This window comes from Myodes glareolus, chromosome 18 (genome assembly GCF_982192425.1).
Source record: "Myodes glareolus chromosome 18, mMyoGla1.1, whole genome shotgun sequence".
Lineage (NCBI taxonomy): Eukaryota > Metazoa > Chordata > Mammalia > Rodentia > Cricetidae > Myodes > Myodes glareolus.
In genome coordinates this window covers 61,978,946-61,997,089 of record NC_142043.1, presented here as the reverse complement: position 1 = coordinate 61,997,089, position 18,144 = coordinate 61,978,946, and the positions used below count along the sequence as shown (strand labels likewise).

The following is an 18,144-nucleotide window of genomic DNA, read 5'->3' as shown; positions in this document are numbered from 1 at the left end:
GCCTGTGCTTCTGTGACTTCTGTGTACTGGACTTACTTCTGCCAGGCTTTGTCCACTAGTAGCTGAGCACTGTACATGTAATTGGCATGTGACAGACCCCCCACCATGACTCTCCTGCTGTCTGTGTGTGAGTTTTGCATGATACTTTGTTTTTAGTGAAGTAGAGGGAACTAGACCACACCCTGTAGTGTTGCTGCTTCCCTTCCTATGATTTCTATTATCTTCATTGTTTGTCTCTGTCCTTGCTAGGCATCAGTAACCTGCTCTGGTCCTCCTGAGCTGATGCCTCTGGTAGTGCTCTCTGCTGCCCTTAGGCTCCTTCTTTCCGGCTGCATGAGCCACTCTTATTAACCCTCTACCTAGCATGATGAATGCTGTGCCTGGCTGTCCTGATTGTAATTTCCCCACTTGCATTATACTGTAAAAGACATACTTGCTTAAATGCTATGTCCAGTTCCTTCTTTGCTGACACAACCTGCCTCCTCCTCCTTAATATGTACAGACTCTGCAGGAGTTAAACAAGCATCAGGATACGTGGGTGGTTTTCTGGAAAGAAAAATATTTCCTTGAAAACACCGTCAATTGAATATTTTTGGAAACTTTAGTGGTATTATTTTGCTAGGTGATATCAAAAGCAAAATACCAGTCATGATATGCTTTGCATTTTCTGACACACTTGATTAACTTGGTGAATTTCAGTTTATTTCTTTTTTTAGGTGGTATGAGACATTTGTATTTCAGGAACCATTTTAAATAATCAACTCTTCATTAGGTGTTTTGTTTTGTTGCAGTGGCTATAAACTTATCCTAGTATTGAGCCTATGTAATGTCTCAACACAAATAACAAAGCTCTGATTTTAATTGTTTGGTTCATAGATATTTAAAATAAAACCGGGACTGGAGAGATGGCTCAGAGTTAAGACCACTGGCTGCTCTTCCAGAGGTTCTGAGTTCAATTTCCAGCAACCACATGGTGGCTCACAACCTTCTGTGCCCTCTTCTGGCCTGCAGACATACACACAGACAGAATATTGTATACATAATAAATAAAAAATATTTTTAAAAAAAACAATAATAGTCATAAGAAACATGTAAAAGTACTCTTAAAATCTGTATTTTCTTACCAGGCAGTGGTAACACAGGCCTTTAATCCTAGCACTCGAGAGGCAGAGGTAGGCAGATTTCTGTGAGTTCGAGGCCAGCCTGGTCTACAAGAACTAGTTACAGGACAGGCTCCAAAGCTACAGAGAAACCTTGTCTCAAAAAAAAATCTATATTTTCTTGAGGGAAAATGGAAATTGATTAAATCCATAATAATTATTAGTGAGTTTATTTATGTTTTCCAACTTACCTTTTTTATGTGGTGCATGTAGAGGCAAGATCCATGGTGAGTGTCTTCCTCCTCTATTACTCTCCACTGTATTTTTTTGTAAGGTCACTCACTGAACCTGAAACTCATCAATTTGGCTAGGCTAGCTTGCCAGCAGGCTCCACTCTTTCAGCACTGAAGCCAGGACACTGTCTGCTGCACCCAACTTTTCATGTGAGTGCTGGGGATCCAAACTTGGGACTTGACGTTTGTCCAGCAGAATGTGATCTTTACCAACAGAAGTGTTCCCTAGCCCTCCTGTTTACCAGTTATCTTTATCTGTAAATGTTTTAGTATACTTAGAGATAACATTTTCACTAGCTCAATAGAAAAGATTCAGGTTCTGGTACATTTTTGATATAAGCAAGTCATGTAGTCATGTTCTTTCTCTTGTAGTCTAGAATATCTCTGTTAAAGGGAGAGAGTGGGAAGGTCTGTAGCCTCACCACCATGGGAAGATGAGGGCTGCCTAGAAGGTTGATGTTAATGTAAGCCTTTGTTCTTTTGTTTTACAACAGAAGAGTCTAAAAAGATACATAAGAAGAATCACTTATCCCCGCCTAATTTAAAAATAAAATATTGCCAATTTAATCACAGTATTGTTTGGTAAATGAGAAAGGACAGTGTAGATGAATTGCTCATGTGTCAGAGAAAGCTCATGTGGACGTCCCTAGCTAAAGCAGCATCTTTGCCAAGCATTGTTTCTGAATGTGTTATGTTCTAATGCTTGGCTTTTCATTCTATCACTCGGTCTCTGAGCTGAGGCCCTTCAGGTGTGGAAGCTCTTGTGTCCATCCTGAAATGCTCCCCACAGGTTGCTGCTTTAGTTTTGAGTTGCATGATTATTCTAAACTTCTCTTTTTCTACACTGCTATTAGGATCATTTTGACTAGTGGTGCTAAAGAAGCAAAGTCAGATGGTTAAATTCAGGTCTCTGCTCCTCTGATGCAGTCAGAAGGTCTTCGCACTTGCTGCCTCACAGCATTAGCTTACCTCTGCCCTTGGAGGCAGCTTGAAGAATGAAGTAGTTATTTTGAATGTTGCTGTCAAATAAAGCCCATCCCTGGAATTTTCTTCCTTTAGGATTTTTGATGGGGTTTTAATTCTTGTTCATAGTTCAGGCCACAAGAGCTTCTTTTCAGGCTTTAAGAAACAGTCATGTGAAATGCTGTAAAGTTCTTGGCGTCTCACTCCACTTTGTTTTATAACCTTTGGTGTGAGGGTTGGCATTTGTAGGTGCTGGCTTCTGCTCTGCAGGGATTTCTAGCTCTTGTTCTTACCACACAGGTCCCCCACCCGCCACCAAGCATAGCACAATTATTTTCTACTGTGAGACATTTTCCATGTCCTTTACAGAATTTCAGTGAGAGCAGGACAATCAGGCAGACTGGGCAAGCCAGGTGGTCCTCACCAGGCTGTGCTCTCCTGTGCCTTAGCATCCAGCACTGCAGCAGACATTTAAGTAAAGCCAACTTCCACCCACATTGACTATTAGTTAATTATATAAAAAGTGAAATTAGACTAATTGCGTGCCTTCTGCCCATCTTTGAATTAAACTCTCCTGTGAGATAATGTCGATCCCTGTGCAATATGAGAACCGGGGCTTATGAGGATGAAGGCCTTTGTTTCTCTGGGATAAAGGCCTCACAGTGCATTTGCTGGGTCGTGTGGCAGTTTCATGTTTAGTTATTGTTCTCCTGTCTCCTTTACATTCCTTTCCATCTCGTGCCTTTTCTATCCCTGCTCCTGCCAGCAGGCACAGGTGTAGTCTCTCTAGTCCTCGTGGCACCCGAGTTGAGGTGCTCGTGTGAGATGTTCTCTTCGTTGTGTAGCAGTGCTTAGTTCTCTTAACCCACATTTTCCTCATGGCCAGGCACAGTGGACATGTTTTTCTGTGCTTGATTCCCACCCGTGTGTCCTTTGTGGCAAATGGTTTCTTTCTGACTTTTTCTAGTTTTCTTATTAGATATTTGTTTTACTGTTGATCTTCTTGTCTACACTCCTTGCCGGAGTTTTCAGTTGGTTTCTCCTAATGTGTACTTAAGCATAGCCTGTAAGAGCAGGTTTATTTCTAAAGTCCAGTTTATCAACTTTCCCTTTCCTGGCTTGCACTTACACTGTCAGGTCTGACAATTCTGCCAGGCCCTGGATTCCAAGCAATTTCTCTTAAGGTTTTCCTGCAAGTTTCATGGTTTTCTTTTGCACTTCAGTCCCTGACCCATTTTGAGATCATGTTTGTATGCAGTATGCCAAGGTTCTGCTAAGCCTCCACCTCTCCTGGCTCCCCTCTGTGTTGAAGGCTGTCCTTCCTCTGGCCATCCTTGCACCTTTGTCCAGGCTGCTAGGCTCATCTGTGAGGGGCTGTTCTGAGCTCTGCTCTGTCCTGTGCTCTGCTGTCTGTCCCTTGCTGACTCTGACCTAGCTATCGGCTGTGCCTCTACCCAGAGGGCTGAAGTTGCAGTGCCTTCCTCCTTTCCCTTTTTCCTAGGGGTGAATTCTGTGTTAAGTTCTTTTCCTGACCACTCCACCTGTCTGTCATCTCTGTGTTGTCATCTGTGGACTGTTCTCACTGTTGGTGCCCTCCGGATTCTCTGACTTCAATTCTTTTTTTCTTTTTAAAGTGCACTGGTGTTTGACCTGACAGATCCCTGGAATTGGAGTTACAGACAGTTGTGAGCTGCTATGTGGGTGCTGGGAATTAAACCCAGGTCCTCTGGAAGAGCAGCCAGTGCGCTTAGCCGCTGGGTGATAGGCGTTTTGTTTTATTTTGTTTTGTTTTAATTTCAGTCTGTTCATGTGATGTCATGAGACTCAGGGTCTTCCAGTTCACTTAAGCTTACTCTTCCACACTCTGTAAGTGGAAGAGGAACAGTGCCTTACTGCAAGTGCTGAGAGGGAGGGGGCAAGTCCAAAACTCTGCTGGGACTCACTGCTGCTTCCCACCTCAGAAAGTCTCTTAGTAACAATAGGGTTACTATTGTGATAAAACACCATGACCTAAAGCAACATGGGAGGAAAGGATTTACTTCACTCCCAGTTCCATGTAACAGTTCATTGTCAAAAGCAGAGAGGTCAGGACCTCAAACAGGGCAAGAACTTGGAGGCAGTAGCTGATGCACATGCCATGGAAGGGTGCTGCTTAACTTGTTCAACCTACTTTCTTATTGAACCCAGGACGACCAGCCTAGAAAATGCCCTATGGGCTTGCTTAGTCCAAACTTGTGGAGGCATTTCTCTATTGAGGCTCCCTCCTCTCTGTTGATTCTAGCATGTATCAGGTTGACATAAAACCAGCCTGCACTGAAGGCCTCTTACTGCCCCTTCTAGGGGTTCCAGTGGTAGCAATAAGTGGCCTTTTCCTGCCAGGTAGCTAACAGAGTTGTCTCAGCCTAGTGGGAGTGAACCTTGTGACTCCCCTCTTGGGCTAGTCTCATTCCACCCCTGTCTAGAACTTCAGGCTCCTACTTAGAGCCCTTCATGGATGGGGTTAGGCTGGACTCTTTTGTGAGCTTTGCTATAGTAGATAGTGTTGTTTGTGAGTTTTCCCTCTCATCAGAAACAGTTGCTTTTGTCAGGGTTTGTTTTCTTGTTTGGTTAATTTTGTTCACTTTGTTTTGATCCGTGCCCTTTGGTTTTGGCAATTTCCAATCCAAGTCAGGTTAATGAGGTTGAAGGAAATTTCAGAGCTTCTGGGTACCACCTTGGCTTCTAGGGCACAGCATAACTACCCTGATCTGGTTGTCTTATTTCTTTTATTCTAAAATCTGGGGTTCTCAGCTGTATATCACAGAATAGGAAGAAAAGATAAAGTATATTTTCTCCATCTTCTCCACACTGGATTTTGAGCATATTTCAATTATCCTTTCTTGTCCCCTCCCATTCCCACTGATACCCATCCTCTTCCTAACTAGCTTTGTTTCTGCTACATTTTTGGTGTGTGTGACCCAAAGAGTTTCATTTGGATTGTTTCCAGTACCATAAATGAACTTGTTTACAGGACATGAATCCCTTACCAGTAGCTATACCACTGAGAAAATGTCTCTCTCTCCACCACCAGCTATTAGCAGCGGGGGTGGGGGTGGGGGGTTCATGAGCCCCTTCCTGTCCTGTCTTGTGCAGGTAATCACAAGTGCTGTGAGTTCAAGAGTATAACAACCACATCATGGCCGACGCCAGCTTCCCACACCGTTCCTTACCTGACTCCAATTCTTACCCCCTTTTCAGTGATGTTTTCTGAGGTGTGTGTGCATGTGTTTGTGTGTGTGTATGCGTGAGCACGTGTTTGTGCATGCGTATGTGTGTGGGGGTATAGGAAGGGAGTGACGTAGGTGTCCCACCCTTGACTAAGCAGTCCACAGTTATTTATTCTTGGTAATTTGAACAGTTATTGATCTGTGCAGTTACACATCATTACAGAAAGAAGCCTCTGTGCCCTCTCCCTGTCTTATGCCTCCTCTGAGCGAACAAGAACTTTCTGTTAAGTTTCCGTTTTACCACATAGTCTGGGTTTCTCAGAGAAGTCTGTTCTCTGTCCTGTTTAACTTACCTCCACTTATTTTCTGTCTCTGCAGTATTATTACAGGCTAACCTGTGGCCAAAACTTGTCTGAATGAACAACTACATCCCTGTTTCCTGAGTTTACCCCTTCCTTCCTAAAGGTGCCTGCCCCGCTACAGTGTTCCCATACTTGATACATCACCAAACCCCCACTTTCTCCTAAAACTTTCCGCTGTGATTTGGGCTGGCGAGATGGCTCAGTAGGTAAAGGTGCTTGCTGTGTAAGCCTGATGACCTCAGTTCATTTCTGGAATCCACATAAAGGTGTAAGGAGAGAACCAACTTTACAAAGTTACCCTCTGACTTACACACACACACTCAAAAATAAAACTTTGCATAGTGAGGACACTGAGTCATACAGTGCAGAATCATATAAAATATACACCATTGCAGAGTGGACCTGCATGCCCGTCCCCTGCATGCCTGTCCCCTTCATATTCGTCCCCTGTAGAGTCACTAGCCCAGTACTATTTCTCTCTCTGTTTCTTTCCAAACTGCACCAAACTATTTTGAAATAAGTTCTAGACATCATCATTTCATCTGTAAATACTTCAGTATGTACCTCTAACAGATAACTACTGTTTCCACACCCATAACTATTAGCAAAAGTTCCTTAACATAACCAGCTGTCTGGACAGTACTAACATTTGGATTCCTCAATTGCAAAATCTATCTGATTGATTTTCACTTCCTATGGTGCCCAGCATTACTTTAAACATAATAGATACTAGAACTATATCTTAAAACAATGAATTAATATAAAGTGATAATGCTTTTCTAGCACCCTAAAAAGCTTTCTCTTTAAGATTTATTTTATTTTTATTTTATATGTATGGGTGTTTTGCCTGCATGTATGTATGTCTGTGCACCATGTGCATGTAATGCTTGTGGAGACCACAGAGTACTGGTATCATATCTCCTGGGACTGGAGTTACAGTCAGTTGTGAGCTTCCATGTGGGTGCAGGGAATCAAACCTGAGCCCTCTGAAGATCATCCAATGCTTGAGCCATCTCTCAAACCCCTTGAAAACTTTGACTAAAGGATTCTGTGTAGAAATTCCATCATGCAAGTGCTATGTGAGATATATGTACTACCTAGCATATTTAATTACCATTTCCCTAAAAGCAAGGAATTTACTTTATTGATATTAATAAAACAAATTCTGTTTACAGAGGAATATTGGTTTCAAAATTTGCAAATCCTTTTTCTCTTAATTGTAATTTATCAGAAATATTTGGGAAGATGGAAACCTTGAATTGGTCAGTGATTTGGCAGTTGTAATTTTTCTTTAGATCTTTTCATTATTTCTCCTGCTAATGAAATAGTTGTGTGTGGTGAAGGAATGTGTTAGACTAAATTGCATTAGATTTAAGTTACTATATACATTTTGTTCTCCTGTGACATGCTGTTGGGTGCATGGAAGTGTGGGTAAACTCCTTGAGGTATCTTGTATGTGACATCATTATCACCATAGACCTACCAGGGCAGAGGTGACAAACATCTCTGGAGCTTGTTGTGAGACTGTGATCAGCTATGACATAGTTGTTGACAGCAGGCCCTTACGGGGTAGACTTACCCCCTTGTTCCTGGTCCAGAATCCTTAGTGGCCCATTACTCCCTGGAGGGACACTGAACACTGAGGTTCCTTTGTGGCAACCCCTTCTTACCTCCACTGTCCTTCCACGTAAGGCAGCTAAGTCGGGTGTCCTGGAGCATGAAGAGAGGAGATGAAAGAGGCTGAGAATGTTCCTTCCCGAATGACAAGCCAAATACTTTCTATGATCTTTGTTTTTTGGTTTTTTTTTTAATTGCATGGATGTGGTGATCAGTACACACAGAGATCATCCCTCATTTTTCCAGGATCACACACTAAACATTTTTTCTTGCTGTCTTTCAGACAGAAGTGGTCTCCGCCAGTCAAGAAACCCTCAAAAGCATTTTACCATGGATATAGAAGATGAAGAGAATATGAGTAAGATCTAGGCCTATTACATAGTGCCCAAGTAGTTCATGTCCCATTAAAATATTAGTGTGTTTGTAAATCTGATCAATAAGACTAGTTTGGTGGTTCCCAAGATGTGGGCTATTGGCAGTGGTGGGTTTTTATATAATAGGCATCAATATTTACTGTGGACATTTTTCTTACAGCCACCTATGTAGTGTTTTCATTCCTCATTATCATCATGGGACCATCATTTTTATTTCCAAAATACGCCTCTAGGTGCCTCTCTCATAATGCTGTGTGGCTTCACGTGAAGTTGTGGTTCTTAAAATAAAGCTCTGAACTTTCACCAGTATAAACTCAAGAAAACCTTTTTGATTGACTCAGATTCCTGGTCACTGGAAAACAGTTCAAAAAGCTCCCTTCAAACCCAGTCGCTGCTCCTGCATTGGAGGGAAGGGTGTCCACATGATCTTAGTCTCTGAAGACTGGAACACGATTGGTGCTAGTGTGAACCAAACCCTCACTGGGGCTCTTTTCTGCTCTCCACACCGACTTCCACAGGGCTGCGGGGATGGGGCCTCAGGCACACCGACGTTTCCTCCCTTGGCATTGCTCTCTGTGAGTCACCAGTCACTGCTGCCCACCCTCAGTCCCAGAGAGGGGCAGGTCTAAAGGGGAAGTTGCCTGGAAGAAGGCACTTTTCCAGCTAAGGTGCTCTGTCTGTCTGAAGGAAGAACACGCAGCTGCACAGCAGAGCCACATTTTCCTAGGGGTGGTATACTGGTGAGAACCAGGCTCAGCACGCTCTCCGTGACTCAGCCCAGTGGCAGGGACTGTTGCTCTGCAATTCTTGGACACTCAGAGCCTCACAGCACTGTGTGAGACAGGCGAGTCTGTAGTGCTGTGCTGGGTCTGGGGTGGGCTGTGCAGCAGACACCCTCTACCCTAAGAACCACCACTGGCTGGCATGAAGCAGCTGCCCAGTGCCATTTCGAATAGTGTAGCTGACATGCTTTTGCCTCAGCTGACGTGGACACTGCTTACAGCTCACTGGTTGTTTCTCCTCAGGTCTATTCTTGAGATGTTTTAAGCTGTGGTTTTGCTGGCGGATCCACCCCGCACTCTTAGTGTTGACAGGTCTAAAACTAAATTTCAGACAGTATTGCCAGTGCTGTGCCAGTCCAGTGACCCTCCCCTGGGGAATATATGAAGGTGTCCCCAGAACTACCTGCTGGCTGGAGACTGTGGGTTGTGTCTACAGCTGTGGCCATCACCGTTGAGCTTTGGGTAATTTAACTAAGGAAGGGTCCTCCCAAATAATATTCCTATAAAAATAAACTCTCGGGTCTAGTGCAAACTTGAAATGTCAGTCATATATCTCTTGCAGTTTTAAAAGCAGTTAAAGTTCTACTGTGATTCACTTTACATTCTCAGTGCAACAGTGTGGTATGCAGAGAGAGTGCCTGCTTCAGCAGAGAGTGGGCTCTGTCTCTAATTGGAGTATTTTATTTTTGTTTGTTCAGGAGCATTTTTTTGATAACATGTGATGGGTACCTTTTCTTCTGAAGTGAGTAAGAGTTGAGAATGATTTCAGCTGTCACAGAAAGTGTATTTTTTTTTCTCATAATCTATACTGTTACCTTAGTTCTGGGGGCATTTGGCTGTTTGTCACCATTAATGTTTGGCTAAATGCTTGCCGGAGTGCCTTGATGTTTGTTTCTATGCTGGTCATACTGTTTACTGATGAACTCGAGCTGTGAGCAGAATGTAGTATGTGATGTTCTCCCCGTTTATTAATCTCTGTCCGTCTCTGCTCTGCCTTCTCACCTTTTGTTCCCTGAGTACCGAAAGGAGTAACCTACCGGTCTTTTGCTGGAGGATGTTATAAATGAAAATTTAGTGCCCATTCCATTAGCTTTGTCAGCTGGGAGAAGTGGTGTGTGTGTCAGGAGTGTTCTAGGGAAGAGGTGTCTATTGAGAGACCCCTTCTCCCACCTCACACATGAGATTTTCCATGGACAGAGTTTATCTTGATCATCTTTGCTGTCTCAGCTGAATGATGATGGCCTGGGGCATCTGATTCTTAACTCCAGAGTCTGACTGCAACAACCAGGACGTTCCTCACATTAACCCTGCCCACAGGCTCACTGAGGAACATTTTCAGTGTTTTCAGATTGTTTGACATAAAGAAAATCTGTTGGTGTATTGCATGGTGGAAACAGACCCTGGAGCCACCATGTTTAGGAATATGTTCATCCATTAAGATTTACTTTGGATTTTTGGAGCTAGTGGTTGGAGATCTCCGTAACACTCCACAGCCCCATTGCACAGGCACGCTGCACAAGCCTGCAAAACCAAGTGATAAAAGAGAAATTATTGTTGCCTTTTTTTTTTTAGAAAGCTTAATAAACTTAAAGGGAGGACTGAACACTCCCCACTTTGAAAAAATAGTTTCTCTTTTTGCTTGGTGGGAGGTTGAGACAAGGTCATGGCTGTGTATAGCCAGTTTTTCCTCTGACTCTCAACTCCCCTCTGAGTCGTAGAATAACGGGTATGCACGATCATGCCTGACATTTATTTTCCATTTAAATATCAAAATAATCTTTTATTTTTCCACGTAAAGTACATTTGAAACGTAAGATCACCAAGTTATTCTGGAAACCTACCAATGTCTTTAGAAAGGCAGGGTTGTGGCATGTTGTGAAATTAGGGAGCACTGCTTGCCTGCTGCTCCAGTTCTGTATCTCATTCTTATATAGTTTCCTAGTGTAAAATTTATTAAAGGTTCTGAAGCAAATAGCACTGATGTATAATGAAAAAAATCTTAAATGTATACATTATTTTTCAAAAATAAATCTATAAAGTCATAATACTTTTATTATATAAGCAGTTTTCTATGATTAATTCATAAACTAAACCGAATAATCAGATTTGGTTAGGTATTTGGAGCCTCAAGAACCAAGTAAGTTGTGAAGACACATTGCTAAGTGGCGCCTCCTCTGCTGAGAAGTGCTACAGTTTAAACGTTGCTGTCAGTTGAGGTCAGTATCCTTGCAAAGGAAGACAATGCTGAGATAAATGCCTGTGACTGATGGTTTCTGAGGCCACTTCGTTATTAGCCTTAGTGTGAATCTTTGTGGATTAACTTAACATCTAGCATCTTGGTAAGCTAGAAAGATTTAGGATGTCTTTGATAGAGAAAATAATTTTAAAATTTTATCTTCTAATGCAGAAGAAATTGATAAACTAACTAAAAGAGACAATAGGTGTTAGTTTAAAAAGCAAACAAACCAAAAAACCCAAAACCTCAAAGTGCATTCCAGCCCCAAACAGTTATGTCTTTGGTCAGTGTGTAGTTCTTCACATTTGCACTAAGGAAGGAAATATACACACACACATCACTTACCCAGCTACAAAGAGATAAAGGAATCTATAAATTTTACATTTACAAGATCCTGCAACGAAGGCGTTGTAAGTTACTCTTTCTGGGCACCACAGGTTCCAGCAGCACTGATGTTAAAGAAAACCGCAATCTGGACAACATGCCCCCCAAGGACAGCAGCACACCTGGTCCTGGCGAGGCTATTCCGCTCTCCAACGGGGGTGGTGGTAGCACCAGCAGGAAGCGGCCCCTAGAGGAGGGCAGCAATGGCCACTCCAAGTACCGCCTGAAGAAGCGAAGGAAAACACCAGGGCCAGTTCTGCCCAAGAATGCCCTGATGCAGCTGAACGAGATCAAACCTGGCTTACAGTACATGCTGCTATCCCAGACAGGACCCGTGCATGCGCCTCTGTTTGTCATGTCTGTGGAGGTGAACGGGCAGGTCTTTGAGGGCTCTGGCCCTACAAAGAAAAAGGCAAAACTCCATGCCGCTGAGAAGGCCCTGAGGTCTTTTGTCCAGTTTCCCAATGCCTCTGAGGCCCACCTGGCCATGGGAAGGACCCTCTCTGTGAACACAGACTTCACATCTGACCAGGCCGACTTCCCTGACACACTCTTTAATGGCTTCGAGACTCCAGACAAGTCAGAGCCACCCTTCTACGTAGGCTCCAATGGGGATGACTCCTTCAGCTCAAGTGGAGATGCTAGCCTGTCAGCCTCCCCAGTGCCTGCCAGCCTCACCCAGCCTCCTCTGCCTATCCCACCACCATTCCCACCCCCAAGTGGGAAGAATCCTGTGATGATCTTGAATGAGCTGCGTCCAGGGCTGAAGTATGACTTCCTCTCTGAGAGTGGGGAGAGCCATGCCAAGAGCTTTGTCATGTCCGTGGTGGTAGATGGCCAGTTCTTTGAGGGCTCAGGGAGAAACAAGAAGCTTGCCAAGGCCCGGGCTGCACAGTCTGCCTTGGCTACTGTCTTCAATTTGCACTTGGACCAAACACCATCTCGCCAGCCTGTTCTCAGTGAGGGTCTTCAGTTGCATTTGCCGCAGGTGAGGAAAAATGGGTGCTTGCAAAAGAGTGGCCTTTCCCTTGATGACGTTTTAAGCAGCCTTTAGTCTTCACTATTACTTTTGACTCCAATGTTGCTAAGCACTTAGCAGGAACAGTTGTTGGTAAGTCTGACTATGGAGTGACTTTGCCTCAGTTCACATGGTCACTTGTCCACTGATAATCTGATTTAATCTCCTCTGATTTATGCTCACTAGGGTCATGACAGTGCAGAGCAGGGATACCTCAGGAATTGCACCAGGACAACCACAGTTGCCTTTCCATTTAATTCTGCCCTAAAGGGACCCTCTCCCCTTAGCATTCCTTTATTGGGAATGGGGCCAGGAGCCCAGATGCTGGAATTTTGTCCTTTGTTCAGTGGGGCATCCCTTGAGACATTTCACAGAGAAATCATGCCCAGAATAAGGGCTGCTGGCCAGTCTGCAGCTGAAGGCCCCTATTGAGGTCAGGGTGATGGGACACTAGCCCCAGAGCAGTAGAGAACATATTGGCAGGGCAGGGGATGTGGCAAGAAGGAGCCCTTTCATAAACATTCTAGAAAGTGCCAGTTGCTAGGACTTTCTATGTGCCAAATTTCCTCTGTGGCATCTGTGTAGGCCTCTCCCTGCTCCAGTTGGACGTGGACAGCTACTCAAGTTTGTGCCCCTCATAGAAAACTCATCATAAAAAAAGGAAATGTTGAAGTAGCTCAGGGTAGGTCTCTGAAGGAGGAAGAAGGGAAAGGGACCTTCAGTCCTCATCAAATCCCAAATCATTGAATGTATCTGGGTTCTTGGAATCCCAGATTTCACTGATCTGTTTTTCAGTGTTCTTTCTTAATTCCTTTTTGTCAAAATGCTCTTTAGTGTGGAAGCGATTGACCAGAATTAGTGAATTAACAAGTTAGAAAATGCAGTGGATAGGAAGGTTTGCATTCTCCTAGGAGTCAGGTGTGGCCCTTTCTCTCTGGCCTGTGATACAGCTAGAGTTATGGTGACCATAGTTCTTGCTGGTTTTTGGTTTTGGTTTGTTTTTTTAAAGGAAGGGTCTCATTCTATAGCCCTATCTGGTCTGGAACTTGCTATGTAGATCAGGTTATCCTTGAACTCACCAAGATTCATCTTGGGTTTAACCCCCAAGTTCTGGGGTTAAACCCAAATATTGGTTTAAAAAAAAGACTTGTTCTGCTTTACCTAAAGCAACCAAGTACAGCTTAGTCTAGAGGAATGAATATGGTGTTTTACTGACTTTCTGTGACATGTACTTACTTCCCAATGGGTCCCTTATTAACATCCCTCCAAGAATAAATAACCAAGTAGTCTATTGGTTATTTTACAAACTAATGGTACTAGATCCCAAGTGACTTTTATTTCCAGACTTAGATTTATTAAAATCTTTTGGCCTGAGTTTAACATTCCATCTGATGTGGCTTGTCTTCCTTTAATGTTGACAGTGGTATCCAAACCACTGAAACTCTTTCAGATGCCATGGATCCCGCAGAAGGATAGCACATAGATGGTCTGAGGACAGGTGGCCTCGGCCCTGCTTTTTGTTGTTGTTGTCATTTGTTTATTTGTTTGGAGACAGGTTTCTCTATGTTACCCTGGTGGTCTTGAACTCTCTATGTAGAGCAGGCTGACCTCAAACTTACAGAGATCTGCCTGTCTCAGGGAGTACTGAGATTAAAGGCATGCACCCCACCACACCCCGCTAGCCCCTTGAGGCTGCCTCAGTGGCTTGGTATGGAAAGGACTGAGCTCCTGACCTGGGAAGGCAAATGGCATTTGTCAGGATCTAGTTGTGTTGAGGTAGGCTGGTCCCCTCCTTGCCTCTTAATGCTGCTTCCCTCTGGGTCCTGAGATGTCAAACACCAGTTTCTAGACCTCTAATTTGGGGCCACTTAGAGCCTGGGAACAACAGAGCTGTATTGTCACATCTTTGCTCGGTGGCACAACCAGCACTGCCCCTTTTAAAGCCCCAGGGTAGCTCAGAAATTTATGAACCACAGAGGATGAAGACAGTAAAATCTTTTCAGAGTGGACTTCCAGGACCAAACTCAGTGGATATATGCAGGGGTCCAGGGTGGCGAGACTCAGGGCCTGCATTCCAGGATAGATGTAAATTCTTGCTTTTACCCTAAAATATCTCTTAAAGGGCTTGGACCAAGCATCCCCAGCCTGAGGGCTATCTGCCTGTCTGATATTCCAGGCTAAGGTGGGGCTATAAAGTCAGACAGCATTGGCCATACCACAACTGTGGCACTCTGCTATAGCAGGCTTGCCAGTGTAGTATTGGCAAGAATCAACTGTAAAGCACGTCCTCACCCTTGTGTGTGTTATTGAAGGTGAGTAGTTGGGGTATAGGATCTTTTCTTTGTTTTTTCTGTTTTGTTGTTTTTGTTTTAGTTTGTTTTTTGAGGCAGGGTCTCCCTGTGTAGCTCTGGCTTTCCTGGAACTCACTATAGAGACCAAGCTGGCCTGAACTCACAAGAGATCAACTTGTCTTTGCCTCCCAAGTACTGGATTAAAGGAGTAGGCAGCTATGCCCAGCTACATTTAGGATCTTTATACTTTTGTTGAGTACAGCCCCAGCCACAAAGGGTAAGGTCCATAAGGCCTTTTCAGAGAGTCAGAAATACTTGTGTTCTTCAGTTGCCCGTGTCTCACAGTATACATCATAGGCTCCTGGCTCAAGTGTCAGGGGCTCACACTTCTGCAGAAAAGTCACTTGGAGCTGTGCCTGCCCTTATATGAAATTAAAACTTTAAAAATGTTGGAGGAGGCTGCTAGTTAGTTCCTGGCTGCTTAGCCATGATTAATCACACAGAAACTATATTATTTAAATCACTGCTTGTCCCATTAGCTCTAACTTCTTATTGGCTAACTTTTACATCTTAATTTAACCCATCTCCATTAATCTGTGTATCACCACGAGGCTGTGGCCTACCAGCAAAGTTTCAGCACATCTGTCTCTGGCTGCAGCTCCATGGCTTCTCTCTGCCTCTGCCTCCTTTCTACCAGTATTCAGTTTAGTTTTCCCCACCTAACTCTGTTCCCTTGTAGCTTGCTATAGGCCCAATACAGTTCCTTTATTAACCAATGATATTCACAGCATACAGAGGGGAATCCCACATCACGAAAATGTACATTTGAAAAATTCATTCTTTCACAATGTCATATATATTTCTCTGATTATTTCCTCCCTCCCAGTTTCCTCTCTTATCCTTCCCTACCCCCACTGAACTTCTCCCCAACAAGCTCCCTTCATTAGGGTTTCTATTGCTGTGAAGAGACACCATGACCTCAGCAACTCTTATAAAGGAAAATGTTTAATTGAGGTGGTGCCTTACAATTCATGGTGGGAGGCATGGCAATGTCCAGGCAGACATGATGCTGGGTACATCTTGATATACAGGCAAGAAAAAGTGGTCTGTCTCACTGAGTGTAGCTTGAGCAAAGGAGAACTCAAAACCCAACCTCTTAGTGACACAGTTCCTCCAGCAAGAACATAGCTACTTCAACAAGGCCACACCTCCTATTATTGCCAACTCCCTTTGGGGCCATTTTCTTTCAAACCACCATACGCTCTTTCTACTTTCATATCATTTTCTTTTTGTGTGTGACCCACTGTGTCTAATTAGGATTGCTTGCACGAGTATGGGTAAGGGGTTATTTACTTGAGCAAGAGCAATTTACCAGTAGCTACACCACCGAGGAAAATGATTTCCTCTCCCCCATCCACCATTAACTTCCTATAGTTCTTTAGGGATAGCTGGAGCCTCAGAGCCACTCTCCCTCAATATTATGGTTATAATCTAGAACCACCTGGGAAGGCAGTCTTCATGAAGAATTATTGGTATTAGGATGGCCCGGGGCACTGGGGGTGGGGAGTATCTTGGTTATATTAATTAATTGGGGGAGAAGACCCACCCGATGTGGGTAGCATCTTCTCCCCAGCAGGAATACCTAGATTGTCTAAGAACAGAAAAAGCAAACTGAGCACTAGAATTATGCATCAGTTCATTGCCCTCTGCTCTTGACTGTGGATATAAGGTGACCAGTTCTCTCAAGCTCCTGCTGTTACGACTTCCCTGCCATGATGGACTGTAACCTGTGAGCCAAATAAGCCCTTTCTCCCCTAAACTGCATTTGCTAGGGTATTTTATCACAGCAACAAGAAAAGAAGATAATACACCCATCCACTCATAATAGAATGTTGATAGAACCCAGCCTTTTTCAGGTATTGTGTGGGTAACCACTAATGCTCTTCCTAAGGCCAGGGAGTGGTTACAGAAGCTGTGTCATGTCTAGATGACAGTGTTTCTCAGCACTTCTTCACATCCCTCCACCTCCTAATTTTTTTTTTCTATCTCTTTTCCACAGTGTTCTCTTAGCCTTACAGGAGATAATACAGACGTTCTGTTCAGGGCTAAGCATTCAACCGTTACTGGTTCCCATCACCTTTGCCTGTTATCAGTCTCTACACTCACCGCTGCAGGCTATACAAAGACATGTTTCTCTAAGACTAAGAGCAGCACTAGTCTTTGAGTATAAACATAAATATTTACAGGGCCGTTTGACAGCATGTCCATTTAGCAAAACATCTCTAAGGCCGTGAGCTCCCCAGCCATGGACTTTGGGACAGGTTTACAGTGCCAGGCATGAATTTCCTTGTGTAGAATGGGCCTCCAATTCAACTGTAAAGTAACAATAACAGTCATGCCACAATTGCACTAGTGCACCCATGTTGCCAAGTCATTAGTAGTATAGCACACAGGATCCATGCTAGGTAAAACTTTTACACTGATGACTTTTCTCCCTGCCTCCACTCCTGCCCCGTGCATGCACACCCTTGTTTGCTGGGTGTGCCTGTGTGGGTTTCCCAGAGGAGCAGTGAGACAATAAGATTCTTCTTTGCAGTAGACAGCAGTGTGCTGACACTGAGAGTGGTTCCACCACAGGGATCCCCTGGCCCTAAACTTGGTCTCTGCTCTTCACCCAGGTATTGGCAGATGCTGTCTCACGCCTGGTCCTGGGTAAGTTCAGCGACCTGACAGACAACTTTTCCTCCCCCCACGCACGAAGGAAAGTGCTTTCTGGAGTAGTGATGACCACAGGTAAGCATCTGGCTTGCTGTCAAGCCTGTCTGCTGTCTGGTTTGAAAAACATAAATGCTCTCTTGTGACACCAACAGAAAACTGTCTTTTATTCTTTGTCTTTATGCATCAGAAACCTTTTTCTCCTTAGACTGAGAACATAACTTAGTGGGCGGGACACATGTTTAGCACTCAGGATTCCTGAGTTCAATCTCTAGCAACTGCCCCCCCCCAAAAAACCCAATTTACATAAAGCAAAACTCTTTTCATCTAAAATAGTCAACTTTTTTTTTTTTTTTTTGGCTTTCAAGACAGGGTTTCTCTGTGTAACAGCTCTGACTCTCACTTTGTAGACCAGGCTGTCTCTGCCTCCCAAAATATCCAACTTTTAAGAGAGAGAGAAAGAGAGAGAGAAAGAGAGAGAGAGAGAGAGAGAGAGAGAGAGAGAGAGAGAGCACATGTATGTTGCTCTTATGTGTATAAGTCTACCATATACATACAGTGTCCTTAGAGGCCTGAAGAGGGCTTCAGATTCTCTTGGAACTGTAACTACAGATGTTTCTAGTTGCTATGTGGGTGCTGGGAATTAAACCTGGATTCTTAGTAAGAGCAGCAAGTGCTCTTACTGAGCCATCTCTTTAGTCCCCAAAATGTTCAACTTTTTAACCTGCCTTTTCCTTTGGAGAGAGCATGCTATATCACCATATGACATCATTATGACCCGATATGCTCTAGAAACAGTGTAG

The 18,144-nt window shown here is 43.8% G+C and overlaps 1 protein-coding gene across 14 annotated transcripts in view; it reads left to right on the top strand.

Annotated features, from left to right (window-relative positions):
* Adarb1 (adenosine deaminase RNA specific B1) overlaps positions 1–18,144 on the top strand; it is a 123,634-nt gene that overhangs the window by 78,742 nt on the left and 26,748 nt on the right. For 12 of the 14 annotated variants that reach the window (XM_085679787.2, XM_085679796.2, XM_085679786.2 and 9 more), the window contains 3 exons: positions 7,825–7,899; positions 11,371–12,305; positions 17,305–17,419. In XM_085679787.2, coding sequence (XP_085535913.1) covers positions 7,872–7,899; positions 11,371–12,305; positions 17,305–17,419 — 1,078 coding nt within the window. In that variant the 5' untranslated portion in view covers positions 7,825–7,871. Of the gene's footprint in view, positions 1–7,824; positions 7,901–9,395; positions 9,440–11,324; positions 12,306–17,304; positions 17,420–18,144 lie in introns of those variants that run through there. The other 2 variants (XM_048451396.3, XM_085679798.2) reach the window with 2 other exon arrangements.